Source organism: Salvia hispanica, chromosome 4 (genome assembly GCF_023119035.1).
Source record: "Salvia hispanica cultivar TCC Black 2014 chromosome 4, UniMelb_Shisp_WGS_1.0, whole genome shotgun sequence".
Classification (NCBI taxonomy): Eukaryota; Viridiplantae; Streptophyta; class Magnoliopsida; order Lamiales; family Lamiaceae; genus Salvia; species Salvia hispanica.
In genome coordinates, this window is record NC_062968.1 from 43,903,085 (window position 1) to 43,921,653 (window position 18,569).

Here is an 18,569-nt window from a genome sequence, read left to right on the forward strand (position 1 = left end):
CACGCCAATTTGAGAGCACTACCTGGACATATCTCGTCTTGTGACAGAGGCCTCCTTGGCTCGGGTTATTACTGCATTTACGGTTTTATTATTTCGAGTTTGTAGTTGCAATTTCATTTTATTTTTTATTGTGTGTTCATTCTTTTGAGTTGTACGGTACCCGGTTAGTTTTCTTGTACCCAGAGCCAAAACAACAACAAGACATTATCAGATAATGAAACAAAAGTTATAGCTCCACAATCATGATCACGCCTGACATAATAATGGAGTGTGTTCCCTCTGCCATTTTGATCCAGCACAATTCAAGAAAAAATAATGTAAAATTGATTGAAAAAATTAATAAAATGTGTCCTCTATTATGTTTTTCATTTATATTCATTCCTTATTAATAGTGTTTTTCATTTATGTTCATTCCTTATTAATAGTGAAAAGGTATCAGATTGCGTCTTAATCTAGAGATCTACCAAAATATTATTAAAATTTAGAGAAAATTGACATACAAACTTCAAAGTTCAAGATATAGAATTTCAATATATTTTACCTTAGCAAAATAGTAAATGGAGTACTTCCTCCATTTCCTCCATTTCATAGTAATGGAGGCGTTTCTTTTTAGCACGAATATTAAGAAAAATTGTGTTATGTAAGTTAAGTAAAAGAAGAATAAAATGAAAATAAAAAAGGTGGAGAGATAAAAGGGAAAAGAAGTAAAAGAAAGTAAAGTACGTGTGTAAAAATGTGTTGATTTTTACTAAAATGAGAAATGACTATATTAATATGGAACGTATCAAAACGACGAAATAAGTATTAATTTAGGATAAATTTACGATAAACCCACAATGAAAAAGAAAACTTTTGAGTATCGAGGATTTGATTTTGACTCCGACCGACTCGGTTTCATACTTTCATACAATCAAGACCTAAGTCTAATCCAACTCTTCAATTCTTAGCAAAGAAAGTGAAAAATTTGTGAAAATGATGCGAACGAGGTTTTTGTGGTTTGGTGTAGGTTTCGCCTCTGCTTCTGGAGCTATTGCACAGTTTGTGGTTAAGGATTTGTGGACGGACCGCACCTCCCTTTTTGATCAGGTGAAATTACATGCTCAAATCTAATCTTTTATAAATGTCATTCTATTTGCTTGAACTAGCATTGACTTGTTCACACGCGTGTATAAATTTCTCAATTTTTTTATTGTTAATGTTTGTGCAGTTGACAGAAAAGTTCAATTCGTTGGATACGCGAGTGTCTAATTTGGAGTCTGTGATCTCCAAAAAACCTACTTCCCCTCAGGTTTTGTTTGCATTAATGTTTATTCACTGTATTTGTAGAATGGAACTGTAGGAATAAGTACAGTTTTAACTTGAAAGCAAATGCTCCATCCGTCCGCCATTTATAGTCCAATTTGTTTCGGCACGAGTTTTAAGAAATTATTTTACTTGGTGAAGAAAAATGAGGAAATGAGTAAGGAATGTGGGCCCCACTTTTATACATTTTTATAGTAGAATGTGAGTGTAATAATTTAGTTGAATGGTGGGATCCACCTACCTAATGTGACTTTAAATCGCGGACATCTCAAAATAGTAAAATAGCAAAATTGGTTAAAGAATGTGGTGTGTATCTCAATTACAGCTATTGACCTATCTCTTCTATGAATTAAACCATTATGTGATGGAATATATCTAATATCTTTTCTTGATGTTTGGGGTAGATAGATTATGGTTTCTTATACCATAACCAGTTAACAACTGATTTTAATTTTCCTCAGATTCTTTGGTTTATCTGCATGAAAACTTACAGCAATTATATTTCTTGTAGGATGAAGGGAATCTTGAATGAAGCTTCTGGTTTCTTGCAGCATGATCATACTCATGTTCTAGTTTCTACCGTTCCTTTTGAAGATTGAACGAGCAATAAATACGCATTTACATTACTTTTTTCATCAGGAAGATCTTTTTGTATGACTAACATTTTGATATCTACTCATAGTCGTATTCACTTTGTCACATACATTGCGCTCTCGATGTCATTTACTTTGTTATACTTTGATATAAACTCACTAACTTGTGCTTTGTGAGTTTGATTATGGCATCATTAATTCCTCTCCCTTGTTGCAGTAGCATGGATGGCCTGTTAATAAAGTAATTAAATACCACTATAATGTTGTTTGGGAATTTTGTACAACATCTGAACTATGCTACATGAGAATGATTTTTGTCCATCGAGTGGCCTGTACAAATTAATTTAACTATTTTGACTGAAATTGCTATATTATTTCAAAAGTCCAGCTATGTGCTGCAGAGTAAGTGCAAACTTTTCCATCTCCGAGACACTGCCATTCACATGTTTGAATAGTTGTATTCCATCGGCTGGCCATACAAGGAGTTTGCCAGAGGCTATTCTGCTATTGTATGAGCAGGTAATCGTTATATCGGTGTTCTTAACTTACAAAACTAGTTCTTCACTCATTACTTCGAATTCGTTGTGATTATTCATACCTTTTTCTCACTGTTTATTTATTTTTAAGAAGGTGGACTTCTGTTTTGAAACAAAGAATGTTTTACTGCTACTTCGTTAACTATTGATTGCTGTCTCCATGTGATAAAGAGTAACCTAATAGCCTATTACTTCTGCAAGGTTGTAAATGGTACTGTTCATAACACGATGCTTTGTTCGTGTGCTTTCTGCTCCTCTTGAAGCAACCAATTCTTACTAAAAGATGTATTCCATGTTCTAGGCCGCATAGGAGCCATATTCGTGCAACAACATGCCCAGGTATATCTGTAAATACTGCTAACTGCACTAGAGAACAAATACCACATAGAATGCTGTCAGTTTTCATTTTTTGTTAAGATGAAAGGGTGAGAGCAATAGCTATACTAATACTTAGACTCTAGTAATGGTCATTTGTAAAATTATAACCTCCTCTGTATTTCTTCAATTAATTTAAAGGGTCTAATTCTTAACAGCAACGCTCATATGTGTACTCCCTGCTGTGGTCATGTTTGATCCTGTTAAAATTCGCCATGAAAAAGGTTGAAATCCTTCTGATAATATTTCCTTCAGCTAATCTATGCACTATGCGAGTATTCGGTTTGCAAGATTTTATCTCAGGATTAAATAATATATATTGTGTTTGGTTCCTGAGATTGAATCTCACTACTCAATCTAGATGGATAATTATGTGATAATTGTCATAGCTAACCCTCTCCAACTAAAATAATCTCACAACTCACTCTTAGACTACATCTGATAATATTTTGTATAACAAATCGAACAATCTTTAGAGCTTTTAAAGTTTTATAATCACTTCAAAGTCTGTGCAGAGGTTAAAAGCTTCCAAAGTAGAGAATCAAAGGAAGAGATTAATCACCTGCTTCAGAACTGGCAACTCTTATGCACTTCAAGGCAAGCATCCTATGAATGACATGCTTTGCGATCCTTGTTCCACCAAAGGTTCCCAATGTTATTAAAAAACGGCTATGGCGATGCTGTTGCGCCATTGCACGGCGGGTTTCGAAAAAAACGTCCTCGCCACAAAAGGATATGGAAATATTTTGTGGGGATCGCCATTTGCCGCTGCGAGTGAGGCGTCATGGCCTTTATGGCATCTTTTTGCTTGGGCAGCCCCAAAACCTCAACCCAATCAACCAAATGACACTTATTGAATGCATATATTGAATACATGTTCTTTTAAAGATCATTACCGTACCGATCAAGCACTTTTCAATTACATTCTTTGTGATGTTCTTAATTGACTTGGTCTCCAAAGTTTGTGTAGCCCTATTTTTGCTTCTGCTCTTTGCTGGGACATTCTTTATAAATTGAAATATACCAATCATACCATCAAACAAAGACTGTCCATTATGTCCAAACAATGGTCTTGCAACAACGCTCATAATCATGATTTTAGAAATAAACTTCTTGTTTTTGCATGTTTTATATGGCTCATCCTCAACGTGGTTTTTATTGTGCATGTCTTTAAATTTGATTATTTTAAAACCTTATTAAATTCCAAGGCTTCTATTGTGAATCGTAGCGTTAATAGTTTATTGAGATATACTATTAAATCAAGTCTTCTTGTTGATGTATGAACCATAATAAGTTAGGGTAGACAATTTTTGGCACAACACAATAATCCAACACGAATACCCACGCAGTTTACTAGACACGAGCACATAAGTTTTGGATTTGGATCCTTTTCGGGTTGACCAATAAGAACACGATGATTTCGGGTTGAGTTTGGGTTATCCCTTAAGAAATAAAATTATTATATTAATTAAAAAAATATTATACTGTAACTTTATTATTGGATTTAAATCATGATAAACTTTTAATCATATATTACTCCATTTTGTCTGATAGAAATAACTCTTTCGTCCGTCCCCATAGAAATAGTTTGTAACCGCTAGAATATGCACTTTTGGTTGGACACATATTTTAATGCATAGTTTCTAATGAGTCTCACCTCATTAGAGATAAAAAAAAGTTTCCAAATTTAGAAATTGCATATTCATGTGGGACGTGAGAAAAAGAAAAGAGTGCATATTCTTGTGGGACGAAGAGAGTAATGTGAAAGAGACAAAGAAATGTTTTCATAAATAGATGTGGATTATTTCTATAGGAATAGGACGGATAAAAAAGGAAATTCAGCATATTTCTATGGAGAAAGTATTTTATCCTATAATATCAGGTTTTAATCGTGTAATATTATGTTCTGGTCGTTATCGTGCCGTGTCATAGAAACTTTATCCATTTTCGGTCGTCCCATAAAAATAACACAATTCTTTTTTTTGGCAACTAATTTCTCTCTAATGAGTTGAGCTCCATTCTTCACTAATAATACTTCTCAATTATTTTGACGTGACATGATAACTTGACACGAACACGCACAAAGTTAATGGGTTGGGACATGATAAGAACTTGAAATCTTCGGCTTGGGTTAGGATTTGACCTTATTGAATTGAGTCATTATCAGATCCTGTCGATAACGGGTGGACCCAATAATGACCCAATCACACGATTTGTCAGCCCTAATAATAAGGCATGTTTTAACTCATCCCCCAACTGTTGACTTACTACAGCCTAAGCCAACAACAAGGGTTCTATGTTAACCCTCCTAGTGTAATGCAAACTCTAGAGTAAAGTTACATAAAGATGGGCAAGTTTGCTTTGTTTCACCTCTAACTCATTATTTTTTGGCTGTTAACCAAAATTTTGTATACTGCACAACTTGTTATTGTAGCTCGGATGAGAAATTTATTGACACTTTTATTTTACTTTTAGGTTGTTTTTACTTTTCCCAACTTTAGAACTGGCTCTGTAAATTGTGGTGAATTGTGAATTGAAAGGATTATTTAGAGGTGATTACAGCTTGTTGTTGCAGATGAATGTGGCGCCATTTTGTAGTTGTAAATGAAAACTCAAATATGCCGCCATATTTTTGTGAATATAATCACATAATTGATATTATTTGAAAATTTTAATCACGTAGCTTTATTTACATTGCTTTGATCCATGTAGTTTAGTTCATTATTTTGAGTATGTGTTATGTAAAAATCGAACACAAGTTTGTATATATAACCAGTAAATCTAAAGAAATTAAAATCATGAAATTGATGTTTAGAAATTTAAACTATTGGCTAGAATTTTCAAATGCGACAATTGTAATAAAAATACAAAAATAATTCACATCACTATTAGTATCAATTTGTCTAGAACTTTTCCATTAGAAGAGGTAAATGAAAAGGTAAAAAAATAAAACTACCACATATATTTTTTTTTATTCAAATTCATTCTTCAATATAAATGGTATTTGAAAAAGTATTATAATATCTTCTTCAATTTTGAAAAGATATATTAATATACATAATAAAATTGCATAAAATTATGGTAGTCCTTTCATCTTATTCAAGATGACCCATCCCCCCCTCCCCCTTTTTTTTATTTATGCCAACCAAGATGTCTCATAAAAATAAAAACACTTTTATTTCTACTTTATCATCTCTCTTTTTTAATTTCTCATAATTTAACACACCTAATAAAATTGCATAAAATTATGTGTCATCCTAAGAATGAATCATCTTCTTTGGGATAGAAGGAGTAGTTATTTTATTTACCTTTATCAATTTACCTTCTTCCCTTAGAATTCACTAATTTTAGAATGTATACTTACCCTTTTAATTTGAAGTGGTAATGAGAGAGATATATCTTCTCAATTTACCAATTTTCTTTGAAGATGTTGTAATGAAATCCAAGGGAAGAATGTAAAAATGAAACAAAAATATACTTCCATACCACAAAAATATCAACCACATTTTACCTTTTATTAAAAAGGTAAAAATAATGTATACATTCTTAAATACTCTTTCCATCAGAGAAATAATTTTTATGAAGAAGAAGTAAATATATTACTATATGAGATAATGAGAATATATAAAAGAATACCGTAACTTAAAAATATTCTCCAATAGTTAAAAAGAATAAATAATTAAAATATGCAATACGTGCATGCATAAAGATGAATTAGACAAATGAATTAACATGTTTTTCATATTTTACCTTTTGTATGTGAAAGAGGTAAAAATATCACTTTAAAATTGAAGAATGTATGCAAACAATTTTTTTTTTTGAAGAGGTAAATATATTACCATATGAGAATATATTAAAGAATACCATAACTGAAAAATATACTCCAATAGTTAAAAAGAATAAATAATTAAAATATGCAACACGCGAATGTATAAAGATGAGGTAGACAAACGAATTAACATGTTTTTCATATTTTTTGAAATTATGTAATGAAGTAGTCTCCGAACATAGACAAATTCAATGTATTAAACAACATCAAACAAAATAAAATTCTTAAAATCCAACCAAATATTTTCATGATGCTTGCTTGTTGCACCATGTAGTCTCGACTCAATATTTCAAAGTTCAACAAGATGCTTTGAGAGATTTTGTTCCACCATTTTCCAACACATTCAGATCTCAAATAGTAATTACCTCTGCTGATAAACATGATAGGAAAGATGCAAGTCTATCAATCCATCTTTTTAATCTCGAGCATCAGCAATGTGCAGCTTTCTCGATGATCGATCACAGTTGGATAGGGAAGTTTGGCGAAGAAAGGATGGAGTTCGCCAGCTCTTCGTCCAGCTTAGGTAGCTCAGCCATTTTCTTCATCGCTGGCCCCATCTCGGCCAAGCTACATACATTGCAAGAAGATCAGAAAAGATTCCAAAATTAAGGCCAACTACAAGAATCAATGGTTTCTTTTGCAATCTACATAGAAGAAAAATGTTTATTTTTTTGGCTTTTCTTAAACTCACATTGAGCAAAAAAAGGACTAAGACTAATTTACTAAAAAGAATGAGCTAAGGCCTGTAGCTATAGTCCTCATTGGCCAATTCGTGTACTATATATTCGTTTCTATAGATAATTCTACACGACAGATAAAATGCCAGGAACGAATTATTTTTTAAGACATAGACTGACAACGAATGCAAGTATTGGAATGCATCAAATGAAAATCAAGAATCAGAGTGTAAGTCCTACTTGGTTAAGATTTTAGAGATGTTTTCTCGAGCTTGACTCAGAAGCCCAATGTTTTGGCGTAGCTGTAAAACACGAAAGAGAGATACATTAGCCACGTTCGTCAAGAAATTTCCCCTTAGACAGATTCTCAGGTAGCAAATAGTACTATGCAAAATGAAGTGAACAAATGAGACAGTTTCAAATATGTAACTATTAACTATTGGCATCAATTTGTAGACATAATGAAGATATGTATAGTCAAAGATAGTTTAGGATAATCCCAAGTTAATTCAACGCTATTGAAGTTAATTAAACATTAAAAGTTTACCTGAAGAGTCGAATGATTTTTCGATATTTGTTTCAAAGCCAACGCATTTTCCAGAAGAAGCTGCTTAGTGGCTCCAGCTAAATCTGTCCACATAATAGAAGTGTATAAGGAAGACTGCGTGCAGATTTGATATTTCGACATTCCATGACCTCGGTCAAAATGGAAATGCTAGTTACCCTCTACTAATAATTAAGGCCCATCTAAAACACATACATATATATTCAACTTATATGTCTACACTGCTCATTTACAATCTCACGTTGCTTCAGGAACATGTCCTGGCATACCACGGGGCCTATTAGTTGTTGACTAACCACCAAAATACAGTCCAGAGTAATATGAAAAAAGGAAGTGGAAACAAAGCAGAATCAAAGCGTAGATGAGTTTGAGCTGCTTAATAAAACCATGCCTTTCTAGATTCATTCCATTGATGCAATATGTATGCTGAATGAACAAACTAATATATCTTGATTCTAAACCATATAAAACTGATCTTTCAGAGAAGAAGCTAAGTTAGCTAACCATTTTCTGGGATGTTTCCCGCAGCTTGAGATGCACCCGATTGGATGGACAATCGAGAAGGCCTTACAGTAGAGTGAATGAAGTTTTCCTGACAAAAAAAACATATCAAGCCTTGGGAGTCTAGTTAAAAGGTATATTAGAGGAACCCAAAATTTTTAATAATTTTTTAAACTAGTTAAAAGTTTGAATTTTGGAAAATTTTAGAAAAGAAAGAACTCATTAAGGAACTATTTGGTTTTTTTTTATAATCAAGCCATCCAATTCAGAATAATAGTTTGAAATATCAAATTAAGCAAAAAATTCAGGTGTGTGCAAGAAATAATGCCCCTACTAGTATTAATCTTTGCAGCTCTCAGAGTTTTCCACTTTAAGAAATTGGAGATATGCATAAACAGATTATGAAAGGTAACTTTGAAAAAGGAAAAAATCAATTCAAGGCTACTTCTATAGTGGCTTGAGATAATGAACCTGAGGGGAAGTACTTACCCTTCGTTCTTTGCTATTCCTTACACTGAGATCGTCCTTCCATCTCTTGCTGATTCCCTTCTTCTGCAGAGTCGAATGAGTCACTCCAGTTCGCTAACGACAATCAATTCATCAGTACCTACTACTTAAGACTACTCATGGAGATTCATTCTGCATTATCTTTTATGACACTTTCTGTTCTTACTATGTACTTCGTTTTCTAATTTTTCGAATCTTGATTTATAAATACGAGAATACAGTTATGCGACATTGAGAAGATGGATAAAACTCACAGCTATCCATCTGCAGCGCAAAGCCACATCTCGAACAGTCTTGGTCTTTAGCAGCACAGCGATGTTTGCATAATCGAACACGGATGAGTCCCTGCCATTTCTAGAGTAAATCAAAATGTGTTGTGTGAACCATAAATTGTTATAAGCTTCAAAACAAATAGATAATCTAGAAAAATAAGATTATCAATATCAGAGGGTTGAGTTCTGGCATTTAATCTCACCAATTGTCTTGATTTTGTTTCTAGCCATTGATCATTAAACAGTTAATATAAAAAATCCCACAAAATGCGGTTAAATTTACGCGTGATTACGCAGGATTCGATGACGTAAGTACTAACAGTTGACGACACGATAACGACAAAACACAGTTGACGACACAATAATGGCAAAACACAGTTGGCGACACAATAATGGCAAAACACAGTTGGCGACACAATAACGACAAAACACGATCTGATTATGAACGGTTTTCAAATGGGAAGATTTATGACAGAGAAACACCAACCCCAAAAACATAATCCGAACCTGCATCAGATAATCGAATCTACATATCCTCCAATCCCTCAAGAAATCAACCCCCAAGCACAAAAAAGTTACATAAATTCATATAACTAATTTGAAAACTACTATAAGAGAATTGAAGATCCCAAGTAAATACCACCTAAATACAGCAATTTTTAAATAGGCAACTTTAGAAATCACAAGAGAAATAAATTGAACAACTTAGCAAGTGTTTAATCTTCACTACGATGTTCGATCCACAGCCTACACATCGATCACACAATCAGAAGTAAAATGAGCATCCATCAAAAGTTACAAAGTAAAAAAAAAAAAGATTAAAAAGCCAATAAAATGTTCAAAAGCAAAGTTCTCCAAGGCTGACCTAGAAACATCCACACTGTTTATGTAAACCTAAAACATAGATCCAAAACCACACAACCAACAAATCTCCTCTTCACAAAATACAGCAAATCAAATGCAACATTTTTCTAACAGTGGACCAAGATTCCTTCAAACCAAACTAACCTTTAACACAACAAAACAAATTAAAATTTGTTCAAACAGCAATGCACACACACAAGAAAACATCAGAAATCCCATATCCCCAGAAACAAAGATGCAAACTTCGATACAAATTTCCAACAAAGGTACAAACTTTCCTAAAGATTCTCAACAGAGATGCAAACTTTCCTACAAATCTTCAACAAAGATGCAAACTTTTCGACAAATCTTCAACAAAGATGCAAACTTTCCCACAAAATTTTTCAACAAAAAGATGCAAACTTTCCTACAAATTTTCAACAAAGATGCAAACTTTCCCACAAAATTTTTCAACAAAAAGATGCAAACTTTCCTACAAATTTTCAACAAAAAATATTCAACAAAGATGCAAAAAAGGGGGGCTTTACTGGGCCAAATAATCCACCAAGAAGGCATGCTCCTCAGTAGTCCAATTCATGGAAATGGTCTTCTGATGCTTAAATATTGGTATACCCCACTCTCCATGCACAGAGGCGCCATTGTTGTAGGAAGAAGCAGAGATGTGAGCTTGGTTGTAGCTAGCCATGGAAACACAAACATGCACCAACAAAGATTAAAAATTTAAATTTATTTAGGACTGAACTCGATTTTTCTTATCAAGATTTTTGGTGTGTGTTGTAAGGATTGTTTTTCTTTGTAGCCTTCAAAAGATTCTTTAAGCTACTGAAAGAAAATTGAAGTGGTGGGAAGGTGAAGAAGAGGGGTGGGAGAGGTAATAAAAGCAAGATGGAATCTCAATTGCACGTAGAAAATAAAATGAAATAAATAATATTATAGCAATACAATTAAATGGAAGCCAACTTTTGTGTGCCTATTTAAATTTTTGTAGCAAGCGTGTGAATAGTGAACGTCTCTTCATATTTCTAAACACATGATACATGTGCACACATATACATATACATATACATATACATATACATATACATATACATATACGTTATATATGAATATGAGTATGAAATGTAACAAGAAATTAATGCAGAATTTAGATAAAAAAATTACATATTCTTGAAATAAAAAAGAGATTTTATTTATTGACTACAAGGCAAATGATGAAATAGATGTATGGCCTGTTGTTTTCTAAAATGGAATTTGACAGTTGGATTGGAATTGAAATTGTGGGATTAGAGAGAAGAGAAAATAAGGATATTTCCTTTGGAGCAAAATGGCAAAGTGGGGGCTGGCACATTGACTGTATGCTGTTTTTATTTATAATTTTTACAAGTGATATAAATTTATTTCCTTTTATAAAGATGAAATAATGAGAGGCTTCTCTATACTCTGTCACGAGTACGTAGTTACTGGCCAGAGGAATATAGTCAGTCAGATACTGTGGGATGTGATAGAAAACTGACATTTCAGTTTGTAATAATATGAATATCATTGGACTTTAATAAATTATTTTCACTTTCAATTTCACATAACTTCAACAAAAAAGTTTCACGGATTTTTGGTCTTTCCTTGCCAACTAAATCAAACTTAAAGGTTCTTTTTCCCTAGTTTGGATTTACATGTATTCATTGCAGATTTGGGATCTTTTTCATTTTGCGGTAAATATATATGTGCATATAATATCTATATGAGGTAAATAGACATGATTATGAGTTTCAGTAAGCAACGACGTCAACATGGGTGGACGCAGAAAAAAAATATGTAGGACCTATATATTCCAAATACTAAAAGAAAGTATATTTTTGAACGATTTAGATTATTAATAGTCTTTTGCATAACAATTTGCACAAACTTTAGAAAAAAGTTTAAAAATTTGATTAAAAAAATATTACTATAAAAAATGAGTTGCTTTGGGGCTTAAGTCCCTCGTCTCCATCACTCAGCTACACACAAGACTAATTGGCCATCGCACGTGAATAAGATGGTCACGAGCATCGAACATGTGTGTACTTGTGCACTAAGAGCATCTCCAATCATTTAAACTAAACTCAAACTCATTTTAGTGCAAATGTCACATCAAATATGAATTTATTACTCCAACCATTTACGCTAAACTTAAACTTTAAAGAATATTCTATATTATGCCTTTTTTACAAAATTTGAAAAAAATTTAGGTTTTGATTTAAATACAACCTTAAAATAGTTTTATTTTTCTCAAAAATAAAAAATGAGACTGGTTTTTGAGTACTATTGGAGCTAAATACCTCTCTCATTTTAGGTTTTAGTGTACCTTGGCGTATACTAAAATCTAAAATAGAGTAGGCAATTAGGTACTCTAAAACCAATCTCATTTTTTATTTTGAGTAAAATATATGCATCTTTAAGTTTACACTAAAATAACCCAAAACACTTTTTCAAATTTTATGAGTAAAACAGATAGATAATAAAGAGAATATTATTTTAAATGTGAGTTTTTTTTTTCTTCAAATTTGAGCTTGGTGTAAATAGTTGGAGTAAATAACTATTTAATGTGAAATTTATATTAAAATGGATTTGAGTTTAGTGTAAATAATTGAACCTTCTTTAAATAATTAAATTAGCAGCGAGTCCAACCCACTCGTTAATTATACGTGTAAGTGAACTTCAATTCAACATGTTATTTAAAATCAATGAAATTAGTTTTTATTTAATTTATTTTGTTTTCCTCATTGATATCAGTCGAACGAAATTTTCATTTCACTTACGCCGTCCGTATTCATCTTATTTCTGATTCATATTCAAGCTATGAAAATATTCTCTGATCCGTGATGTTCATCTATAAAGAAGATAACAACAAATATTTCAAGTATCTTAAAAGTTGAACGAAATCTTTCTTAAAATTTGGGAGAAGATTAGTCCCTATAAAAAGTTACTCTCTCCGTCTTAATATAGTTGGAACATTTCTTATAATGTTTTATCCAAAGCACGCAACAAATATATGTCTACTATGAAGTTAGAACAACTAGAAATACACTGAAAATGAAAAAAAAAAAATTATCCAAGAAAATTTAAGTTGGTTATATTATATAAATTTTAAATTTTAATTACTTAATTTTAATATTTGAATTAGGTAGTTTAAGATTTTAATAATATATTTTATTATGGAGTAATTTTAAATATTTATGTATTTTAGTTTTGATTTGATCTAGTATTTATTTAAAACATATAATTGCAAATTAACAAAAATAATTAAATAAAAGGCAAATAGTAAAGCCACAAGTATTGGTCAAATTCCGGTCAATTCTGTAACTTTAAAAAATAACCAATTAAATCATAACTTTGACTAATTGTAAATTGTCCATGAAATTAAATTTGGATAGAATCAAGCATGACATGAACATAATACATCAATATTTCAAAAACTCTAAAAACATGCTCAATTATGGCGTCCACGTCATTTTTGACAATTATGGAATAGACTAGAAATTTACCAATTTTTTTGGCTATTTGCCCTAAAATAAATCTGAGATGAGACAAGGGAAAAATATAGTGTGGATCCCAAATAAGGAATGACTATTGGTCGGTTAAAAGATATGCGATACATATATATACACCATTATACCATAGATAATTTTTGAATTCTGGACGTATTTATTAAAAAGAATTGTCTTATTAATTGAGCTTAGTTTCAATTGTCTTAACAAATGAATTAGCCACACTGTAAATTGCACTTTTTTTTTATAAAATAGTTTATGGCGTGCAAGTAGAATAAGAGTTTCATTTTTAATGTATGGTGAAAATGGTGAGTTGTGACCATATATAGTCGAGTATATTAAGATATTCTATTTAATACTCGGACAGAAAATTTGACATTTCTAAAATAAATTGAAACGGAAAGCGTGAAACTGTTGATGGTCTTGACAAAAGAAGTACATATATAGCATAGCCCCTTTTAATGTAAACAATTATCATGTGGTATTAAGTGTACGTGAATATTTCATGAAGTTGCTAAGATACTTTATTTTTTCGAAAAATGTTTCAAAATTCCAAAGGAAAAAGAAGATACTAGATGGGATATGGCTGTATAACTGAAGTGGAGGAGCTACTTCATGGGCATATATGGAACCCAATTTGCTTAGAATAAAGATAGTATAAACATAATAAACCATAAATCAAATTAGGAAATCGTGGGTAATAATTAGCTTTTGTGGGGGCAAAATATTTGTAGCAATTTGTAATCCAGAGGAATTTGAATACATTCTAAAATCTTATATTGACAATGTTGTAAAAAGCAAGTCTTTGAACGTTATATTAAAGCTCTCTTATCCCTATTTTAAGGTTACCGTTAAAATTTATTATTGGAAAATTTTAACAAATTGCTAGTTTTTTAAATTGAAATGTTGATTTTATAAGTACATTATTTTCCATAATATATACTAGTAATATAAAGTAGGTGAGTTGTTCAAACAAAGATGGAAATGCCACGTTAATTCGACAATATATTTGCTGGAATAAGTTGTTTTGTGGAATGACGTAATTTGATGCCACCCAAGCAAACAAGACCAAATAGAACGAACCATTTCACATATCATGGGGACTTAAAATGTTAGACGTTGAATCAAAACTAATGCTACCTTCGTTTCTTAGAAATAAAATTTTAAAAACGACACTAGTTTTAATGCAAAATTAAAAAAATAAGATAAAGAAGGAGAAAAAAAAATAAAACGTAAAAAAGAATAAGGAAAAAAATAGTAAAGTTAATGTTAATTGATTATGGGGTCCTGTCCTAAAATAAAATAATTTCTATTTTTGAGAAATGAACGGAGTATTGACTAGCATTAACACTTTTTTTTTATATGTATGCTTATGAATTATTATTATAGTTTAGACACGAAAATCTGGAATCGTCGCCCATATAGTTATTTATTTTATATATTTAGGTTGCATTTTATATTTTTCCATTTTAAAAACAAAAATATGGTATCGTTTGTCCAAAACTCCAAATTTATTGCTAAGTTACTAAGTGGTGAGGTGAATCATGTTCTCTTTCATCATCTATAATTAATCACTATTTTTACTAATAGTAACTGAGTCTGATACTCTTTCTCTACCAAGTTAAAACCTTTAATAGTTATACTAGTTTTTTGTTAAATTCGATATTGTCACAAGATAATAGTCAATAGATTGTGAATGGATGGAGTGTTTCTAATTATTCCTACATTTTTTTCAATTAGATGTACGTAAATTGATATCCTTAATTATCTCGATTGGGAAAATCAATTACACTGTAAACATTCATTCTTTGATATTAGAGCATTCATAGCAGTCGATCCTTGACCATCTTATCACTTAACCATTAATAATTCTATATCAATTTTTATCACATTTCTTATTTAGTAGACAACACTTACGACCATTCATTTTTAATCATCCATTCCCTTCAGTATTTCATTTATACAATTAAACAAAAAAAATTTATTAATACAACTTCATTGAAAACCAAAAATTATATTATAAATTCCAACAAATAAAAGAGTACATAAATATCTAAAATAAAAATTAGATGATAAAATTTTAAAAATAAAATATTAAATATTCTAAAAATTAAAAAATAACTCCTCCGCGGGCGGGGGCGGATCGGTATGCCAAACTTTTGTTTGAGGCACAAGCTGCCCATGTTCAAATAATTGGAGCGCATTCATATTTTTATTGCTAGCGTCGGCATTAATGGCGTTCAAGAAATATCTGAATAAAATATTCGGTTTGTAAGGGGAGGAGGGAGGAGCTTGACGCTCTGCTCGGATTTGTCCTCTGCGGCTAGTTTTAGCAGCCTTGCACTCTTGTATACTGGATAGTGTCAAATTTCCCAATTGCGGCAAGCAATTGCATATTAATGTGGAAGACGTCCATGCTCCACGTGCTTTTTAGGGTTTCAAGGACGCTAGACATACTTTAGTCTTCACTTTCACCTCTATTTATATAGTTTCAGTATAGGCTAGGTTAGCGATCCATAGATGAATTGGATTGAGCTAGCCCATTGGATAATTACTAATTAAATCAATCGACCAATGATTTAATATGTATACAGTGGAATACTCCTCCCGTTCTATAGTAATAGAGTCATTTTGCCATTTTGGTACGTTCCATAGTAATAGAGTCATTTCTCTTTTTAGTAAAAGTCAACACAATTTTTCCACACCTACTTTACTCTCTCTTACTTTTTTCTCTCTCTTCATCTCTCTGCCTTTTTCATTTTTCACTTTATACTCCCTTTACTTAACTCACCTAACACAATTTTTCTTAATCTCCGTGCCGAAAATAAACGTCTCCATTACTAAGGAGCGGAGGAAGTATTATTTTTGACAACTATAGAAAATAGTATTGAACTCTCATTCAATCCCAAATTACAAAGAACCGGGTTCCGTTTTGATTTATAATTAAATTTAACTGGTCAGTTTTACTGAATAATAAAATCTTTTTCCAAACACCAATCATACTACACTTGGCACAATGTTATTAATATTCTTGGGCCATGTTAGGTTGGCGGGAAAGTAAAGTTGACAATGAAAATGATTCCTGAAAAAATGAATCCGCGGGAATATGATTCACAATAACTTTACTTTCCTGTGTTTGGAAATATCAAAATTTTAAATTTTATATGTTTTAAACACCAAACTAAAAATATACTTATTATTATTTTATTTATAAAGAAGAAGAAGAATAAAAATTTTAACAAATTATTAATTTCAAATGATAATAATTATATTATTATATTTATTATTACGATGAGTAGTTTAAATATGGATCATCCATCACAATATATAATAATACAATTATATTTATAGTTACATGGAGTATTATAATCATAAATGATTATAATAATAATAATTATTATTATTATATTTATGAATATTATAATTTAATATTTTTTTTAATTTAAAATTTCACTATGATTTTATTGAACAATTATTAATTTATAAAATAATTATTAGTATTTACTATTATAATTTATATTATATAAATATATTGTAATTATTTAATAAATTATTAATTATTATTTTTAAATTTTTTTTAATAATAATAATAATAATAATATATTGCATTAAATATGTAAGAATCCTAAAACTGGGAAAAAGAATACCTAAGAAAAGTTAGGATTTAGAATCTTGGAAATGTGTACTAACTTTCCTTGTTCTTGGGATTCTGATTACATTTCCAATTTGATTAAAAATCGAAACAAACAAAGGAATTTAAAATTTAAGAAATCAGATTAATTTTCCAGACATAATCTTGACAACCAAACATGGCCTTGATGTATTCTAGTCATTTAATAACTATCACTCAAGATATCATGTTTTGGGTTATGAAAAACACACGCTTATTGATAAGTCAAAATGACGTATGATCAAATGAACATATATTCATATTATGTACAAAGATTAAGAAGTACTAAACTCCCAAGATCGCATCATTCATTAGATAATAATAAAGAATACATTCTCATTTTAGATATATTCAGTTCTTTACCACAACAGTTTTTTATCGGTCCAACACTCCAACTTTTCGCGATAGATAGCCATAACCTATTTAGGTCGTGAAAATGTTTTTCTTCTACAAGGTCTGGCCAAGTCCCTTAATGCGGAGACATGTTCCATTATTCGGCCTTCAATGCAAAAACCTTATACTAATTTATTTAATGCATAAATGACATTATACAAACTATTATATTAATGTATTTTTATCTCAATATAAGGGTTTGAGGTAGATGGGAAGTTTCTCGTATACGTGCATGAGTAACCGTAGAAGTATTGTTCGCTCGAAGCAACTTTTAGTATACTAACCCCAGCAGTGGCTTCCAGGGTAGCACGGACTCGTCCTCGAAACGGACGAAGCACAAGGCTAGTGGCCATTAGCCCATTATTCGTCTGTTAGGAGCCAAGCGACGGCGAGGTTGCAAGCCAATTCGCCGAAGCCGATGCAGGGAGGGGACGATGCCAGGCGGCCCCCTCCGTAGCTGTGACTGACTAGATGATGTCTCTTTGGTTCGCAGCTACAACGACCGACGCTTCTTGGATGACAACATTCCAACTTCGAGCATATTGCCAAGTAATAGAGATTCTCATGACTCAATTGGGGCTCCCCTTGATGCTGTCGACCTTTCGTTTATGCCACCACAACCGCCGAACGAGTAATTTGTTAAGATTCTTATTATGTACATTTTTAAATTTCTAGAATTTAAATTATAGTTTATTTTTAAATTTCGAAGATATTAATTACGACATTTTAAAATTTCTAGGATATTAATTTTGTATTTTTCAATTAGGTATTTTTTTTAGGATTTGAATTATGTATTTTTCAATTATGCAATTTTAAGTAATTAATGTATTTTAAATGAAATGTTTTTTATTTAGTTATAGTTTTTAATTGAAAAGGTTAAATAGTGAGACCTATGAATAGTTAAAAGATGAGATGGATTGAAAATGGAGGGTTACAAAAATTGGAGTCTAGAGATGGAATG

At 31.3% G+C, this 18,569-nt stretch overlaps 2 protein-coding genes across 9 annotated transcripts; one reads left to right on the forward strand and one right to left on the reverse strand.

Moving 5' to 3' along the window:
* The first annotated feature begins 850 nt into the window (after positions 1-850).
* Positions 851-3,505, forward strand: LOC125218911. Of its 5 annotated transcripts, XM_048120713.1 has the most exons (8): positions 851-1,086; positions 1,208-1,288; positions 1,814-2,136; positions 2,297-2,414; positions 2,633-2,642; positions 2,733-2,770; positions 2,965-3,030; positions 3,322-3,505. In XM_048120713.1, exons 3-8 carry the CDS (start codon positions 2,081-2,083, stop codon positions 3,466-3,468), a joined length of 435 nt encoding a protein of 144 aa, XP_047976670.1. In that variant the 5' UTR covers positions 851-1,086; positions 1,208-1,288; positions 1,814-2,080; the 3' UTR covers positions 3,469-3,505. The 5 variants fall into 5 exon arrangements, 3 of the variants coding, with proteins under 3 accessions (XP_047976670.1, XP_047976671.1, XP_047976672.1); XM_048120714.1 differs by lacking the exon at positions 2,965-3,030 and having other exon boundaries at positions 3,313-3,505; XM_048120715.1 differs by lacking the exon at positions 2,965-3,030.
* Positions 3,506-6,751: 3,246 nt separating this feature from the next.
* LOC125185106 lies at positions 6,752-10,903 on the reverse strand. Of its 4 annotated transcripts, none has more exons than XM_048081589.1 (7): positions 10,549-10,903; positions 9,140-9,230; positions 8,868-8,930; positions 8,382-8,469; positions 7,860-7,942; positions 7,553-7,614; positions 6,752-7,202 (listed from the first exon to the last, which is right to left on the reverse strand). In XM_048081589.1, the coding sequence occupies exons 1-7, from the start codon at positions 10,704-10,706 to the stop codon at positions 7,094-7,096; spliced, it is 654 nt and encodes a 217-aa protein (XP_047937546.1). In that variant the 5' UTR covers positions 10,707-10,903; the 3' UTR covers positions 6,752-7,093. The 4 variants fall into 4 exon arrangements, with proteins under 4 accessions (XP_047937546.1, XP_047937544.1, XP_047937545.1 ...); XM_048081587.1 differs by having other exon boundaries at positions 8,868-8,960; XM_048081588.1 differs by having other exon boundaries at positions 9,140-9,239.
* Positions 10,904-18,569: the final 7,666 nt, after the last annotated feature.

Bases quoted from the DNA above. Each gene is read 5' to 3' on its own strand.
- LOC125218911 (XM_048120713.1), top strand. From the start codon at position 2,081: ATGGCATCATTAATTCCTCTCCCTTGTTGCAGTAGCATGGATGGCCTG. The intron at 2,771-2,964 runs GTATATCTGTAA...AATTCTTAACAG, and splicing joins TCGTGCAACAACATGCCCAG to CAACGCTCATATGTGTACTC. The intron at 3,031-3,321 runs GTTGAAATCCTT...AAGTCTGTGCAG, and splicing joins TAAAATTCGCCATGAAAAAG to AGGTTAAAAGCTTCCAAAGT.
- LOC125185106 (XM_048081585.1), bottom strand. From the start codon at position 10,706: ATGGCTAGCTACAACCAAGCTCACATCTCTGCTTCTTCCTACAACAAT. The intron at 9,240-10,548 runs GTAAAGCCCCCC...GATTTACTCTAG, and splicing joins TTGGTGGATTATTTGGCCCA to AAATGGCAGGGACTCATCCG. The intron at 8,961-9,139 runs GTGAGTTTTATC...GATTGTCGTTAG, and splicing joins TGCGCTGCAGATGGATAGCT to CGAACTGGAGTGACTCATTC.